The sequence below is a fragment of the Meriones unguiculatus genome, chromosome X (assembly GCF_030254825.1).
Source record: "Meriones unguiculatus strain TT.TT164.6M chromosome X, Bangor_MerUng_6.1, whole genome shotgun sequence".
In the NCBI taxonomy this organism is placed as follows: Eukaryota; Metazoa; Chordata; class Mammalia; order Rodentia; family Muridae; genus Meriones; species Meriones unguiculatus.
In genome coordinates, this window is record NC_083369.1 from 37,186,309 (window position 1) to 37,204,067 (window position 17,759).

Here is a 17,759-nt window from a genome sequence, read left to right on the forward strand (position 1 = left end):
CACAGAGAAACCCTGTCTCAAAAAAAAAAAAAAAAAAAAAACAAATGAATAAACAAAAAACCCAAAGAAGTGCCTACTTCATAAAGTTGTTCTTTGAAATCCACACACCTGCTGTGTGTGCTCACATTCATATTCTCTCTCCTCTCTCTCTCTCTCTCTCTCTCTCTCTCTCTCTCTCTCGTACACACACACACACACACCACCACCACCACCATCAAATTCTTTTTGTTTTGTTTTGTTTTGTTGAGACAGAATTTCTCTGTGTAGCCCTTACTGTCCTGGACTCACTCTGTCGACCAGACTGCCCTCAAATTCACAGTTATCCACCTGCCTCTGCCTTCCAAGTGCTGGAATTACAGGTGTGCACCATTTTGCCCAGTTCACCATCATCAAATTTAAGACAGAAAAAAAAATGTTGAGATTTTGCTGTTATGGTGCTGTATGCCTCTAATTCCAGCATGAGGAGTCTGTGGCAGATCAGTGCATTTGAGGCCAGTCTGGGCTACACAGTGAGACTGTTTCAAAAACAAACAAAAAAAACAAAAGCCAGACAGTGGTGGTGCATGCCTTTAATCCCAGCAAAGGGTACACAGAGAAAACCTGTCTCAAACAACAAAAAAGAGCTAAAACAGCTAGGTTCAAATTCTGCCTCTGCTACTAAGTAAATTTTAGGAAGCTTCTTTCCTTCTCTTTCTTTCTTTCTTTCTTTCTTTCTTTCTTTCTTTCTTTCTTTCTTTCTTTCTTTCTTTCTTTCTTTCTTTCTTTCTCTCTCTCTCTCTTTCTCTCTTTCTCTCTTTCTCTTTCATTCTTTTCTTTTCTTTTTTTCAAGACAAGGTTTCTCTGTGTAGCCCTGGCTGTCCTATAACTCATACTGTAGACCAGGCTAGCACTGGGAATAAAAAGGCATGTGCCACCACACTTGTCTTAAGCAACTTTCTTAAATTGCTGTACCTTGGCTTTATTTACATCTTTATTCATGTGTACATTTCTGTTTTGTTTTTTGTTTTTTGTTTTCTTTTTCAGCGTTAAGGATTGAATCTAAGGCTTTGCACATCCTAGGCAAATGTTTTACCACTGAGCTGTACTCAAATTAAGCCTTCCTCGTATTTGAAGTGAGGACACAATAAGGGCCTACTTTGTACAGTCATTCTAAGAATTAAAAGTGTTAATACATGTTCAGAGCTTAAAACAGTTTCTAACATAGAAGTATTTGAAGATTATAAGCTGCTATTCTTTTGTTTTGTTTTGAGACAAGGTCTCACTCTGTAGACCAGGCTGGCCTACATCTCAAGAAGATCCACCTGCCTCTATCTCCTAGGTACTAGGATTAAAGGTGTGTGCTATCATGTCTGGCCTGAGCTTCTTTTCTCATCAGTGCCATGGTATAGGTGAGGATGGGAGGCTGGAGATGCAGACAAATAGATGAAGCCTAGTCTAGGAGTAAAAGAATGATTTGAGGAGAATCAAATGCCTAAGGCAGAAGGGCATGGTTTAGGGGCAGACTCTGGCCTTCATGTTTTCTGCGTCCAATGTAGCTTGTAGCATCTACACTACCTGCTTAGTCTTCCCAAACAACAACCAGGCCATGGCATTACTTCCTTAAAATTGTCTCCATGGTGCCCATACTCACAGGAATTGTGACTGCAGAGGACTAGCATCAAGCCTAGTTTCAGTATCTCCCTTACCATCCTGTGATCTTCAGTCTGCCTTGTCTCTCACATCACACTGTGGCCAATGAAACTTCAAGACCTCGTTACTTTTCCTACTGTACAAGACAGTAAAGCTCTCAGGCTTTGACTAGGTATGGCTCAGCACTGTGACCCTGGTACTACCCACCACAAAGGCTGGACACAAATCAATAATCAATGTATGAGTGGCCCTCGTATGGCAAGAGTGGGGGTTCCAGGATGACAACCTTTCTGGTACTTAAACAGGACAGAATTAGGCTAGGTGTTTCACAGGCTGCAGCCTCAGCTCAAACTCAGCTTCTCAACCTAATCATCCTGTAATATAAACAGCATTTCCTGAGAAGGAAGCCAGATGAAAAAATGGCTTTCTACCTGAGCCTGGAGACTTGTGGAAGGATCAGCAAGATCATGTCAGCTCCTACTTTTACTCTAGGGACCGCTACCCACGCATTGGTGACATCCTTCAGAAGTTGGCACCCTTTCTTAAGATGTATGGCGAGTATGTGAAAAACTTTGACCGGGCTGTAGAGCTGGTCAACACTTGGACAGAGCGCTCTACCCAATTTAAAGTCATCATCCACGAAGTACAGGTAAGAGTTGAAACTGGATGAGACATGCTACAGGAGGAAAGGTCTACAAAGACCTTGGGGAGGCCTTTAGCCAGACCTGAACTTTTCCGCTTCTGTCACAGAAAGAGGAAGCCTGTGGCAACCTGACCTTGCAGCACCACATGCTGGAGCCCGTGCAGCGTATCCCCCGCTACGAGCTGCTTCTCAAGGACTATCTGTTAAAGCTGCCTCACGGCTCCCCGGACAGCAAGGATGCCCAGAGTGAGTGTGTGTTCCCTAGGTCCTCCTTACTTCCCCACACTGGTAGCTCTAAGCCAGACTTCTGAGGCAGGACTCCAGCTTTCATTCACAGGGTTGGTCTTCCAACATTGTGTGATTAAAATCTCAGAACAGGATCTCTAACCCAAAGAGTCTACATTGAGTCTCTGTGGTGAGACTTCAGGATGAACCTCCAAGTTCATTACTCTGCTTTTGTTACTCAGGAAGAACCCAGTTAGGAACTTCTGACTGGAACTATACAATCTAGGGGGCATGGTTAGTATAATCCTCTTCAGAAAGCAATGCTTTTCTCTTTTTTTTTTTTTTTTTTTTGGAGAGGGGTGGTTTAAGACAGGATTTCCCTGTATAGCCTTGGGACTCACTCTGTTGACCAGGCTAGCCTCGAACTCAGAGATATTCACCTGCCTCTGCCTCCCCAAGTGCTGGGATTACAAGTGTGTGCCACCGTACCCAGCTGCCATGCTTTTCTTAGGCTGAACCCAAGATTCATATTCATATCTGGCTGAAATTGTATTGGAGTACAAAATGAAAGGAAGCCTAAATTTCCAGAGCCTGAGCCCCTAGGCTCAGGGCCTAGCTTGAATCCTTCAGGCTAGCTTAGTTCAGTGATTTTCCATGGGTGAGCTCCCAAGTAAAAGTCCCCTATAGTCAGACTTCTAATTTTCCATCCTCCAGAGTTAAAGCTCTACTCAGGCCCACTGGCCACTCCCAAGAATGAACCTCATTAAAGAATTTCAAATGTGACCGAAAAGCTAGTTTTGCCTTTATAGTAAATTGTTTCAGACTTGTTTCCATCTTTATGCCTCTCAGGTTAGGATCTATAGGTTGAGATACCTCCTCCTCAGACTGAGTCTTCACTTACTGAGTCACTAAAAAAGCAGTTGGTTTAGATTCCTTCCATATTGACCCCATCTGTACAAGGTCAGGCCCAAGACAGAGCTCTTGAGACTAGCGCACTTGCTTTTCTTTAAACTCATATTTTCATTTATTCATCATTAATATAATAGCTAAGTGTTTGTACATTGTTGTAGGCCCTGGGAATAAGGAGGTGAGAGAAATAGATGAGGTTCCTGACTCAGGGAGTGTGTGTCTTCTAGTTGGAGAGAGCCAATAAACAAATGTGACAAATACATAGAAAAGTATTTGCCAGATGCTAAGTGTGACTTAGAGAAGTAGAAACAAGTGATGTAACAGCAACTGAACAGTCTACTTTCAACGGGTGACTTCTATGCAGGGAAGATGGGTAAATGAAAACCTGAACAACAAAAAAGTTGCTGCAGGCCAATGCGAGGAGAATGTTCCAGGCAGCTGTAGTAGCAAATATAGAGCCCTCAAAGCAGGGTGAAATGGGCAAGCTGGTAGAGGCACGTGTATCTCTATGACAACAAGAGGGCCAGTGTGACCTAAGCATGACAAAGGAGGGTAGGATGACAGAAGAAAGGTTGAAGGAGGCCAAGATGAGGTGATTGGTTTATGTCATGAAAAGGTCATGTTAGGATTGGCTGGAGAGTAAGAAAAGGAGCCAGGAGATCTGTAAAACAAGGGCTTTGCAATAATGCAATAAAGTGACAATGAAGATAGTAGAAGTGATAAGATACGGTTCCATTGAGGAAGCATTTGAAGTGGCACTAAAAAGCCTAGGGTACCATGGATGTGGAGATTGCAGAGTCAAGAATGATGATTCTTGCAGCTAGAGAAATAGCTCTGTGGTTAAGAGCACATACTGCACTTTCAGAGAACCCAAGTTCAGTTTTTAGCATCCACACCCAGGCAGCTTACAACTACCTGTAATTCTAGCTCCAGAAGGATGAGATACTCAGAAGAGGGTATCTGATGAACACTTAATGCACATACAATTAAAAAATAAATCATAGAGCTCGGCATGGTAGTGCACGCCTGTAATCCCAGCACTCTGGGAAGCAAGCAGATCTCTGTGATTTTGAGGCCAGCCTAGTCTACAAAGTGAGTCCAGGACTGCCAAGGCCACGCAGAGAAACCCTGTCTTGAAAAAAAATCATAAAAAAATGACGGTTCTTGGTGAGTGTGGTCATGCATCTGGGAGGCAGAGATAGGCAGATTGTGAGTTTGAGGCCAAGTTAGGGTACATCCTGACAGCGGTTTAGACAGTTAGGTGAGTCTAGAATTCCAAGGAGGAATTTCAGTACCCATTGGTGCACAGTTTACTGTTGAAAGCTGTGGAGCAAGTGGGATTTACCAGAGGGAGTGAATATAAATGGAAGGGAAAACGGGAGGCTCTGGAAGGTGTGATCAGCAAAAGAGATGAAGAAACGGCCCAAAGGGAAGGAGGCAAACAGAAAGTGTGCAAGTCCCAGGAATGGGGAACAAACAATTGTGTCCTGTGCTATGTACACTTCCTAAACTCTTTATCTGAGGGCACTTTGGTAACTAAGCTCTGCAAATAGACAGCTGCATTCTAAGTTGCGAATTTCACTCCCAAACAAGAGCCTGCCACCCCCTGAAGTGCCAGAGTAAGCCAGGTACCATGGTGGCACAGGTCTGTAATCTTAGCTACTCTGGAGGCCAAAACAGGAAGATTGACTACGTGGGCTGCAAGATCAACCCAAGACCAACCTAGGCAACTTAATAAGGAAAAAAGTGGGGGCAGGCATGTAACTTAAGCAAGAAAGCACTTGCCTAGCCTATGTGAGGCCCCAGGTTAAATCTCAGGTACTTCAAAAAAAAATCCCTAAACCAAGCTGGGCATGCTGGTACAGGCCCTTAGTCCCAGCACTTGAGAGGCAGAGATAGGCAGATCTCTGAGTTTGAGGCCACCATGTTCTATAGCGCAAGTTCTAGGATAGCCAGGGCTACACAGAGAAACCTTGTCTTAAAAAAAAAGAAAGAAAAGAAAAACAAAACAAACAAACAAAAAAAAAACAAAACAAAACGCTAAACCTCTCAAACCAAACAATAAAACATAAAATCATGTGTGTTCTCCAGAAAGCTGCCCAACTTCAAGCTCTATTTTCTCAGAAGCTAACTAGAAATTATAATAATGTCTACTACATAGAATTCTTTCGAGGGCAGCGTGGTCTACAAAGCGAGTCCAGGACAGCCAAGACTACACAGAGGAACCCTGTTTCGAAAAATAAAAAAAAAAAATAAAATAAAATAAATTTTCTTGGAGGCTGAATGAGATAATACAATTAAGACTTTTAGCACAGTACCTGGTACGTGGCAAAGACTCAATAAACATTAGCTATTTTTTGCTGACTAAATGTTCTGGCTAATGTCATCCATATTGAATTAGCTACCAGGTTGAGTTTATTAACTTAAGTTTCCTGTTTTGTACTTGCCTTAACCTTATCTGAGTCTCTAGGCTTAACCTTATCTGAGTCTCTAGAACAGATTTTCAGCATTCCCGATACTGACTCCAAAGGTGAAACCCCCTTCTCCCAACACGGACACACACACACACACACACACACACACACACACACACAAACTTCGTAGGATGGTTTTCTGAGCTGCTTTGGCTGAAGACCTCTAAATGAGAGCCAGCTAACATCTGCTCTCCAGCTCAAGCTGCTCTGCTGAGCTCTAGATATTTTATGTCTCAACGTAAAATCTGTAAACCAAGCCCCACTGAATCATCTATCTTCTGGTTCTACTGACTGACTCACCTACTTTTATCTCCCAAACAAAACTGCAGAGCATCAAGTCAATTCCCAAACTGTCTTCTTGGGACTGTTGTCCTCAGCTGTTTACCTACACTTAGCCCAAGAATGAACTCTAGACTGAGACCCCAGGCTGTCAAGCCAGCCTAGGCCCTACTAAAGCTTCTAACTTTAGACTAACATCCCAACAAACCCTCAGATAGGGAAGCCAGGTGTGGTGTTACATGTCTTTAATACCGACACCTGGGAAGCAGAGGCAGGTGGATCTCTGTGAGTTTGAGGCCAGCGTGGTCTACAGAGTGAGTTCCAGGACAGCCAAGGCTACACATAAAAATCCTGTCTCAAAATAACTTAAAAAAAAAAAGACCTAGAGAAAGGCCCAGCACCTGAAAGGTATATGGAGACCTGAGCTGGAGCACTAGCTTGAGTACTGCTAGGGTACCAGAATGTGCTCATCCTAGGAAATAGGGCTTGGGTTGCCATCCATGTGGACATGTACCTCTCTAGTACAGGCATAAATTTTGAGTAGGGAACCCACTGCATAGAATGAGGGCCATAAAGCTTCAGCCAGACTGGAAGCAGAAGCAGGGTGGTTGAACATGTTGAGATTTATGGAGACTCACTTAATTTTTTTCATGATGACAGCTGGTCACTCTAGGAAGTATGGAAATGACAGAATAGAAGACATAAGTAGGTGGCCACAAAACCACCTGGGACCTGAGCGCCATGATGAATGTTTAGACATACATTCGTTTTAGATGTGTGTATTAGCAAGAATTAGATCACTTTCTATATTCAAGTTTGTATCCTTTTCTTTTTTAATTTTTATATTAATTACAGTTTATTCACTTTGTATCCCAGCTGTAGCTCCCTACCTCATTCCCTCCCAATCTCACCCTCCCTCCCTCATCTCCTCCCATGCCCCTCTCCAAGTCCACTGATAAGAAGGTCCTCTTTCCCTTCCACCTAACCCTAACCCTATCAGGTCTCATCAGGATTGGCGGCATTGTCTTCCTCTGTGGCCATGCAAGGCTGCTCCCCCTTCAGGGGAGGTAATCAAAGAGTCAACCGCTGAGTCAGAGACAGCCCCTATTCCCATTACTAGGGAACCCACTTGGATACTGATACTTTATTTAAGACACTCTGAACATTTCACACATTATTAAAAAACCTACATAAGTATCATTGTTAAATACTGATATTATATAATAAGGAGTATACCATTAATTATACAACTGAGCTCCTATGGGTGGACACTTTTGTTTTAGGTTTGGTATTATAATAAAGATGGTGAAAACAAAAGTGTATTTGTGCATAGAAAATGTTCCTGTAGTCAGACATTAGGAAGACAATCAATAAAATCCTTTCTCCCCTCCCTTCCTCCACCTCCCAAACAGGGTTTTTCTGTGTAGCCTTGGCTGTTATAGAGTGAGCTCTATAGACCAGGCTGGCCTTGAACTCACAGAGATCCACCTGACTCTGCCTCCCTGAGTGCTGAGATTACAGGCATGAACCACCTCCCCCGGCTTCTTTTCTCCTTTATCCCCTTACTGGTACACTAGAATTGAATGGAGGGCCTCTAATATACAAGACAAATGCTCTACCACCAAGCCACATCCCCCCCAACTCCTCTTTGTGTTGCTGCTGCCACCACCTTATCTTTATTGCAGCATTGTCTTCACTTTCTTGTGTGTGTCTATATGTATATGTTTGAGATAAGGTCTTCTGTATTATAGGCTGACCTCAAACTTGCTGTGTACATAAAGATGACCTTGAAGTTCTGATACTACCATCTACCCCCTGACTGTTAGGATTATAGGCAATGCACCACCACACCCAATCCATGTGGTGCTAGGGCTGGACCCCAGAGCTTTGCACATGCTAGGCAGACACTCTACCAACTGAGCTGTATCCCCAGACCTCTTTATTTTTAATCTTTGTTGTTGCTTCTGCTGTTGTTTTGGTTTGGTTTGAGCCCAGGAGTTTGAGATCACCCAGGGGAATATAGCAAGATTCTGTCTCAAACAATAAAACAAAACAAACAAAACATCCATAGTCCCAGTAGCCAGAAACAACTGTCTGAACATGACCATGTTTCCTGCAGTTAATGATCACAATCATTTTATCAAACTTACATTTTATTGGCTGCCAGCTATCACATATTTCTGTGTTGTTAATCTAGATGGTTTCTGTTTGAAATGATGTGGCCATGAATATTTTTCGAGGTGACATTTGCTGGGAAGGGGACAGTGTAGTCAGGACAGGAGGAGATATTCCTGGAGTAGAACTGTCCCCCAAAGCTTCCTCTCTGCTCATCTCCCATCCAATCTTACTTCTCTTTGTTCCATAGAGTCTTTGGAGCTGATAGCCACGGCAGCAGAACACTCTAATGCTGCCATCCGTAAAATGGTAAGTGGCCCTTCCAGCCCTTCCCTTCCTTCCTTGGCCATTGCTTTGTATTCTGTAACCAGGGGGGAGGGAGCTTGTGACTTGAGGACATTCAAAGGGAGGTGTTGCCCACCCCAAGTTTAACCTTTTGCTCACTGCCAGGAACGAATGCACAAGTTGCTGAAAGTCTATGAGCTGCTGGGGGGTGAGGAGGACATTGTCAGTCCCACCAAAGAGCTCATAAAAGAAGGTCATATCCTTAAGCTGTCAGCAAAGAATGGGACCACTCAAGATCGATACCTCATATTAGTAAGTGCCAGGTGTGGGCTTGTGGGTGGGCATGCCCTGCTTCAATAAATAGATGACCTGGTAGTCCTAGACCTCTAGCCAGCTGTCCTTTCCTGTAGTCATTCATTTTGTTTTCATTATGTGAGCCAGAAATATTTTTCGCTTTTATAATTATGTAACTACAATTTAGGTATGACTTGGCCAAGATTACCCCCCTAGGAAGTGACTCCCATATCATTTTCTTGTCGTTTCTTTTTCCTCATTATTGCTATATCCAAATGGAAATATCTTTCTACTTCTCAGTGTGTGTGTGTGTGTGTGTGTGTGTGTGTGTGTGTGTGTGAGAGAGAGAGAGAGAGAGAGTTTCTCTTTATAGTGGCTGTCCTGGAACTCACTCTGTAGACCAGACTGGCCCCAAACTCAGAGATTTGCCTGCTTTTGCCTCCCTAGTGCTGGGATTAAAGGCTTGTGCTACCACTGCTGAGCAATTTGAAATATCTTTCCTCCATTTATTGCCTTAGGTCTTTAAGAGATGTGTGGGGGTGGGGAGACTCACCATCCACACTAAGCCCCTGCACATGTATTCCTTCCTAGTTCAACGACCGCCTCCTTTACTGCGTGCCCAGGCTCCGGCTCCTTGGCCAGAAGTTTAGCGTGCGGGCACGCATTGATGTAGATGGCATGGAGGTGAGCCCCCTAAAGTGATAAATGGAAATGTGGGGTGGGACGTTGCTATTGGGAGGAATGTGCCTGTGACCCTAGTGTGTGTGTGCATATGCGCAGGACCTTGTGGAGTTCTGTAGGCCTCACATGCTCCTTACCTCCTCCTTTCAGCTAAAGGAGAGCTCCAACCTCAACATGCCTAGGACCTTCCTGGTATCGGGAAAGCAGCGCTCTCTGGAACTCCAGGCCAGGTACCTGTCCTTGCCTATGCCTTCCCTCCAACTCACTCTTTACTTTCAGATATGCTGAGGCATTCCAGGCTTAGAGGTCTTTCCAGAGAAAGAGTGAATGCCTTTCCCCAAAGATGTGGACTTGCTCCTTAGCTATGTGTATGTGGGTGATTCTGAAGACTACACATTTAGATGCATGGTGTGGGAAATGGTGGTACTTTGTTCAGGAAAGCATTTTGGAGAATGAACATGCTCCACAATGGAGGGAAGAGTGGGTACTTAATCCTGTCATGAATAACATTGCAAATGATAACCACCACACATGGTTACTTACCATCAGTCCATTTTAAAGCTGAGGAAGTTGAGGCACCTTGCCTTAGATCCAGCTAACAAGGATCAGAGCAAAATTGGAGTTTAGGCCTCCTCAGCTTGGCGCTTGGATTCCTAACCTCCGTTCATACTACTTTCTATTAGTCCAGGTGAAAGTGTATAACAAGGTCATGATCATGGTTGGAGAGTGAGTGCACATCAGCATATGGCCCTTTTCTGATAGGCTACATGGAAGTGAGAGGTGAATGATGATTACATGGAGGCAGAAGGGAGACGGGTAAAGGAACCTAGTAGTTGGGGCAGGCAGTGGTGGTGCACACTTTTAATCCTAGCACTCAGGATGTGGAAGCAGGTGGATCTCTGAGTTTGAGGCTAACCTGTTCTACAGAATGAGTTCCGGGACAGCTAGGGCTATAAAAAACTAAAACAAAAAAAACCTCAAAACCTAGTCGTTGGGCCTGAAGTTCTAGGAGACCAAGAGAACCTCCCTGAGGACTGCAGTGGTAGATGCGGGGAAGGAGCAACACATCCAGCGAGACAGAAAACAGGACCATCTAGGGAAGAGATCAGACCCAGAGACATGATATCCGTTTAGAGTTAGAGTGCATGGGAAGAATGCTGAGTACAGAGGGGTCCCCCAAGCAGTGTTTGGTTTCCTCCTAGTCTCAGTAGGGTGGGATGGAAAGATTACCTGGTAATCATATCACTGTCTGTAATTAGCCCAGGTTGCCCTTGAACTCAAAATAATCCTCCTGGTTTGGCTCCCTAGTGCTCAGATTACTGATGTGAACCACCACACCAGGGTTTTAAGAACTCAAAAAGTTTTAAGGACTTTTTGAAAGGTTTATTTTGATTATTTTTAAATTATGTGTATGCATGTGGCTGTGCAGAAGTATGTGCATGTGAGTACAGGTGACTCTGGAGTGCATAAGAAGCACCAGGTCCATTGGAGCTGGGGTTATATATTGGCACTTGCAAACTATAGGACATGGGTGATGAGAACTGAAGTTGGCTCCTCTGCAAGAGCCATTCCCAGCCAAGTACTTTTTTTTCTTACTATGTATACCTGGCAGGCCTGGAACTTGTTTATGCAGAACAAGTTGGCCTTAAGCTCACAGAGATCCACTTGCCTCTGCCTCCAGAGTGCTGGGATTGAAAGTGTGCACTACCACACTTGCTCCATTAGTTTTTTTTTTTAATTTGTTGATTGTTTATATATTAGAAAATTTTAAATGCAGCCAGGCTCGGTGGCGCACATCTGTAATTCCAGAACTCTGGGAGGCAGAGACAGGAAGATCTTGAAGCCAGCCTGGTCTACAAAGCGAGTTCTAGGACAGCCAAGGCTACACAGAGAAACCCTGTCTTGGGGAGGGCAATCTGCAAAAAAAGAAATTTAAATGTTTATGAGTGTTTTGCCTACATGTATGTCTGGCAATATGTATATGCCGGGTGCCTAAGGAGGCCAGAAGGTGGTGTCACATACCCTGGAATTACAGATACAGATAGTTGTGAAATGGGTTCAGGGAAATGAATCAGGTTCCTCTAGAAGTACAACAAGTGCTCTTAACTGCTAAGCTTTCTTTCCAGCCAATTAAAAAAAAAATAACATTATTGGGGTTTTTTGTTTGTTTGTTTTGTTTTGTTTTTTGGAGACAGGGATTTTCTGTGTAGTCCCTAGCCATTCTGGCCTCATTATTTTTGCAGACCAGGCTGGCTGCCTGAGATCTGCCTGCCTCTGCCACCCTAAGTGCTGGGATTAAAGGCATGCACCACATTTTTTATGAAAAATTTCAGCATGGTGTGGTGGCTTCTGCTTATAATCCCACCATTTGAGCGGCTGAGGATTGCAAGATTGGGATACAATGTGAGACCTTGTCTGAAAAAAAAAAAAAAACAGGGCAAGGAATTGATTTCAAATATTAAAAAAAAAATAGTATGATAAGCACCCATAATTTTTTGTTGTTTTCGAAATAGGGTTTCTCTGTGTAGCTTTGGCTGTCCTGGACTCTCTCTGTAGACCAGGCTGGCCTTGAATTCACAGAGATCCATCTGCCTCTGCCTCTAAAGTGCTGGGAATACAGCTGTGTGCCACCTTGCTTGGCTAGCACCTACAATCTTAGATACAGCTTAACTGGTTCTCATCTTGGCAACTTGTGGAATCAGCTGAGAGCTTAAAAAATATTGATGCCTGGGCTCCATCCCCAAAGATTTCCATTTAATTGGTCTGCGTTTATTCCCAACAAAGCTCCTCAGGTGACTTGATGTGTGCACCATTGATTTAAGGGCCAGTAACTGTGGTCAGGCTCACAGAGCTTACCGATTATGCATAAGGCCTGGGTTCCAGAATCTCTCTCCTTCCACACACAAGACAGCTATTGACATTTTACCAGATAGACCTTTTTGGTTTGGGACTTTTTCCCCAAGGCCATCCTTGGAACTCCTGAGTTCAAATGGTCCTCTTGTGTTACTCTCCCAAGTAAGGACTAACAAATATGGACTTCATCCTTATATACTTTACATGGCCACAAAGTCCACTGTAATTCTTAAAAATCAAAAGCAACACTTGTTCTCTGCCAAGAAATTACAAGTTAAAAAAATATAAACAAGAAATCATTTTAGATGAATATAATCAGAATAAACCCTTCTCAGTGCTGGATTTATAGATATTTGCCACAATTTCTAGCTTTTGTGTTGATAATAGGGTTTTTGAGCTTGAGTCTTCATGCTTGCATAGCAAACACTTTAAACCACTGAGCCACTTTCCCAGTACCTGCTGCCACATTTTATTATCAACCTTCTCCAAAATATAGAGAAGTTAAAAGAATCACAGTGAACACTAATAAATCCACCATTTAGAGACTACAATGGTTAAAACATGGTGCTATATTTAGTTTGTTAAATATCTATTCTTTTACCACCCACCAGTCCAATGGATTTAAATTTTTCATTGGCATATGTCCATTGTACATCATGATAGGCTTCATAAAGACTATTTTATTTGTTTTTGAGACAGGGTTTCTCTGTGTAGTCCTGGCTGTCCTGGAACTCGTTTTGTAGGCTATGCTGGCCTTGAACTCAGAGATCTGCCTACCTCTTTCTCTCAAGTGCTGGGATTAAAGGTGTGTGCCATCACATCTGGCAAGACATTTTTCAAACAAGTTTTTATTTCCTATACTTAGAGCATACCTTCCATCTAAACCATCCCTTTGCTTCTTCCTCTCCCTTCCTTGCAACAGTCTTGCTTCTATTTTGATGTCATATATAAAAATGATTTTATGTATATATATAAGATCTAGATTCCACAAATGAGATAAAACTTCAGATAACTTGTTTTTCTGCATCTGACTTCTTTCACTTAATATATTGATCTGTAGTTGTGAACATTTTCTGGCAAATGACACAATTTTATTCTTTATGGATTCATAAAAACTTCATAATACACATGCACACCACATTTTCTTTATCTAATTGTCAGTTGACACAACCTATAATGGCTGCTGTGAATAGTGCTGTAATAAACATAGATAGGCATGAAATCTCTGTGGCATGCTGACTAATATTTCATGTATATACCTAGAAGCTGTGTCAATATTTGAAGTTACCATGATACCTGATTTCAACTTATTTATACTACAGAGCCATAATAATTAACACGATTTTGGCACAAAAATAGATATAGAAATTGATGGAATATAGGACCTAGAAATAAGCACACACCGGTAAACAACTAATTTGTTTACTCTTTAGTTTTTTTGAGACAGGGTCTTATTTAGCACTGAACAGCCTTTAACTTCTTATGCTGTCTCCATCTCCTAAGTGCTGGCTTTACAGATGTGTCACCATGCTTTACTTAGCCACTTGATTTTTGACAAAGATGCTAAAAACATACATTGTAGAAAAGAGAGCTTCTTCAACAGATGGTGCTGAGAAAACTGAATATCCAATGACTTTTTAAAAAAAGACTTATTTTTAATTATGTGTATGAGTGTGTATATGTGTTTGATTTTGTGAATGCAGTTTCCCACAGAGATCAGAGGCACTGTATCACCTTGGAATTAGAGGTACAGATGATATGAGATACTCAGTGTGGGTGCTAGGAACTGAACCTTGCAAGATTACATGCCCTTTACCACTGAGGCCTTTCAGTGACTTCTTAATACATTTTAAAATAAGTTGCATAACCCTCCTCAAGGGTCTGGCATTAATGGAAAACCATTAAGTAGAGTTTAGTATTTGTTTCAGTACCACTGCCACACCCTTTTCTTGGCAGAGTCTTCATGGTGAAATGCATCGGTCTTAAGTGTAACAAAGATGAGTGTTTGACAAACATTTGATTCCGAACATTCATGGGTATGTGTCGGTGTGTGTGTGTGTGTGTGTGTGTGTGTGTGTGTGTTTGTTTGTTGCAAGTGCTGGAGAAAGGACTTTGCATTCTAGGTAAGCACTCCACTAACAAACCTATATCCCTACATCTCTAGATAGTGACCACATCCTATCTTGTTCATATCCCTTTTCACACAGTGGTACTAATGATGCAGTCAGATTTTCACATTAGAAAAATACATGTGAAGCTTAGAATATAGATGTGGAAGGAAAATAAGAGTTTGGATAGGAGACAGCAGAGAGCGAGGGGTCCTATTCCTAGGGAGTAGTTGACAAGATTGTGCCAGGCCAGAGTCCTTAGAGAATGCAAGGCTGTAGAAGCAGGGAAGAGCAGAGGGAAGTCAGAGCATGAATGTAGCAGATATCAATGCTGGAAACTTTACACATCATCTCACTGTTGCTCAGAACATAGTGCTAAGCATCACCTTCATGAAATGAAAAAAAAAAAAAAAAACTGCCTCCCTTTGCAAAAGTGACATGTTAGCAGTCTGATACAGTTTCATGCATGTTCCATACTCACATACATTTCATATTACCCTTTTGTCTGAGGTCTAGCACCTCCCTTTAGAAACCTTTCCTAAAAGCCCCAGTCAAACTCAGTCTGTGGCAGGTCTCCTCCTCTGGATTCCCCAGTCTTCATCTAGAGTCAGCATTGATTCCTCCTGTTTTTTCCCTGTTTCCTCTAATGCACCATGATCTCCTTGAGGACAGGGATTTCTCTGAGGCCCAAGTCCCCATTGTAGGGATCTGGAAGTCATTGTTGGATAAACACAGGTTATGTAACTTGTCCAAGGTTAAGTGAAATAGCGGAGTCAACCCTAGGTCCTGTAACTCTAAAATACCATTCCATTTGTCTTTTGTTGACCTGCCTAACCTAACACCTTTCTTTTCTCCCCTACAAGGACTGAGGAGGAGAAGAAAGACTGGGTCCAGGTAACATACAATGCTTTGTGGTAAGGGTCTGGAAGGGCATTAACAGGTCTCTTAGGGGCTGATATGCTTTCTTTCAAAACTATCTAAACAGATTGGGCCTCGAAAGCAGCCTTCCAACAGATGCTATCTCACAGATGAGCAAGCTGAAGTCCCGAGGTTAGATAGAAATATTCTTTTAGAAAGCCAGCTCCTCAGAATCAAGTTTTATAAAAGCTTGTACCCAGCCAGCAGCAGGCAGCCAGGAAGGCCTTCTGAGGTTTTCCAGCTACCACTCCCCTTTGCACATTTTATAATTACAAGTTGTAGACCTGGATTTAGGGAGGGATTCTTTTCAGTCATGTGTGGCAGGGGTAGAGCTGGGCCTAGGAAGGCTAAGGCCTAGGAAAGTGTGGTGAGGGTGGAGATGTGATCTGACCTTTCATTTCTCACCTCTTCACCAGGCCATTAACTCCACCCTCCTGAAGCATGAACAGACCCTGGAGACTTTCAAACTATTGAACTCAACAAACAGGGATGATGAAGATACTCCCCCTAACTCTCCAGTAAGAGTCCTACTGTCCCCAGGACCCCTGTGAAGCTTATGTTCCCACCTTCCCTTGATATAATCTTTCCCTTTCCCAGCAAATAGGGATTAGAGAGGCAGTGCAGTCCTTTTGAAACAGTCTTCTGCTAGTAAAGTGAAGTGACTTACCTCCATTAAGTGTGGTGGGGCAGAGCCAGGCCTTCTGTATGTGTGCCCCACAACCCCATGATTCAAGCCTCAGAGCAGAGGCAAGGACGGGTGGCTGGACTGGGCTGCGGAGCTGTCTCTGACCTGGGACTTAACCCTCCCCCTAGAACGTGGACCTTGGGAAGAGGGCACCTACGCCTATCCGGGAAAAGGAAGTCACCATGTGCATGCGCTGCCAAGAGCCCTTCAATTCCATCACCAAACGCAGGCACCACTGCAAGGCCTGTGGGCATGTGAGTGTTGGGAGGCAGGGGCAGAGCTACGGTGGGGACAGGCTAAAAGCCTAAAAGCTGATGGGGTAGCCCCCAAGGAGGCTGCAGTAGTTGATACAATGAGGGAAAAGCCCAAGGCAATCAGGCTCTTCTTGCCCACTTGTTGCCCCAGGTGGTTTGTGGGAAATGCTCTGAGTTCCGGGCCCGCCTCATCTATGACAACAACCGTTCCAACCGTGTGTGCACTGATTGCTATGTGGCCTTGCATGGAGCACCTGGGAGCAGTCCATCCTGTAGCCAGCATACACCCCAGCGCAGGAGGTCCATCCTAGAGGTAAGAGCTAGGATCTCAACCACAATACCCAAAGTGTGCCCCAGTTACAGATCAGTGTAGTTGAGGTCTGCATATCTCTTAGAAAATAGGGCGCTGTGTGCACTCACTAATCAAGTTATCCAAGCTTGAGACACAGAAAATGAGTATGAAGGTTAAAAGGGTATTTTTTATTAAAGAACTTTACACATTTAACCATCACAGTAACTAATCAACCCATACTCTTATCTTTATTAACATATGAGGAAATTAAAACCCAAAGAAGTTATTTGGCAAGGTTGCACAGCCAGAAAAACTTCTAGGTTTTGTTTTATCTGAGTCAAGGTCTCAATGAGTAGCCAAGGCTGACCTATGGGATGTTTTTTGTTTGTTTGTTTGTTTGTTTGTTTTTAATGAACCAAGTGCTTTTTTAATTCTGAAATAGGATAAGTAGGATAACATAGAATAAAACATATCCCTTTACACAGAAGTTGCCACTGGTAATATTGATCCTGTCTTTCCAGGACCATGAATACACACAAGTTTGGGGTGATTGTTTTTAAATAAACCAAGGTATCCTAAATATAACGGAGCTTACTCTAGACCAGGAACTCTTAAATACCTTGTTTATGCTAATTTAAATCTCAGAAAAAGCCTCCGTGCTCTTCTCACAAGTCCTGCATTTTCATCTATTGTTAGGATTCTGGAACAGATGGTGTTAACTACCCACTCATCCCCTTAACCACATGTTAGGACTTTCTCAGAGCAGACAAGGAGTATATAATGAAAGATGAAAAGGGTTAGCTGTAAATGTCACTTAGACTGAAGATTACCTGGCCAGCATTCTACTATTCCCACTGAGATCTGCGCACACACTCCTTCCACTAGCTGTTAAAGAAAGCAATCAAGCCAATCAAGGTAGGGACGTGGTTACCAGGACAGAGGTGTATAGGCCCCCCTCCCCAAAACAGCTCCTATAAGTCTCTCATAACACCTAACAATGGCCCAAAACATGCCTTGCTACCTTTGTTTGAGACATAGTTCATACACTATGGGGCTGCTTAAGTCAAGAGCAAAGCCTTCTGTCAACATTGATGTACTTTGTGTCTCTGATCACA

General features: G+C 43.1%; 1 protein-coding gene across 1 annotated transcript in view; it reads left to right on the forward strand.

The window, feature by feature from the left end:
- The window catches only part of Fgd1 (FYVE, RhoGEF and PH domain containing 1), a 43,341-nt gene that overhangs the window by 23,851 nt on the left and 1,731 nt on the right, over nt 1-17,759 (forward strand). The window contains exons 7-16 of the mRNA XM_021663781.2: nt 2,122-2,278; nt 2,380-2,518; nt 8,525-8,583; nt 8,725-8,871; nt 9,445-9,537; nt 9,685-9,764; nt 15,359-15,389; nt 15,830-15,931; nt 16,227-16,352; nt 16,504-16,665. Of these exons, the coding sequence (XP_021519456.1) occupies nt 2,122-2,278; nt 2,380-2,518; nt 8,525-8,583; nt 8,725-8,871; nt 9,445-9,537; nt 9,685-9,764; nt 15,359-15,389; nt 15,830-15,931; nt 16,227-16,352; nt 16,504-16,665 (1,096 nt within the window). The remainder of the gene's footprint in view (nt 1-2,121; nt 2,279-2,379; nt 2,519-8,524; nt 8,584-8,724; nt 8,872-9,444; nt 9,538-9,684; nt 9,765-15,358; nt 15,390-15,829; nt 15,932-16,226; nt 16,353-16,503; nt 16,666-17,759) is intronic.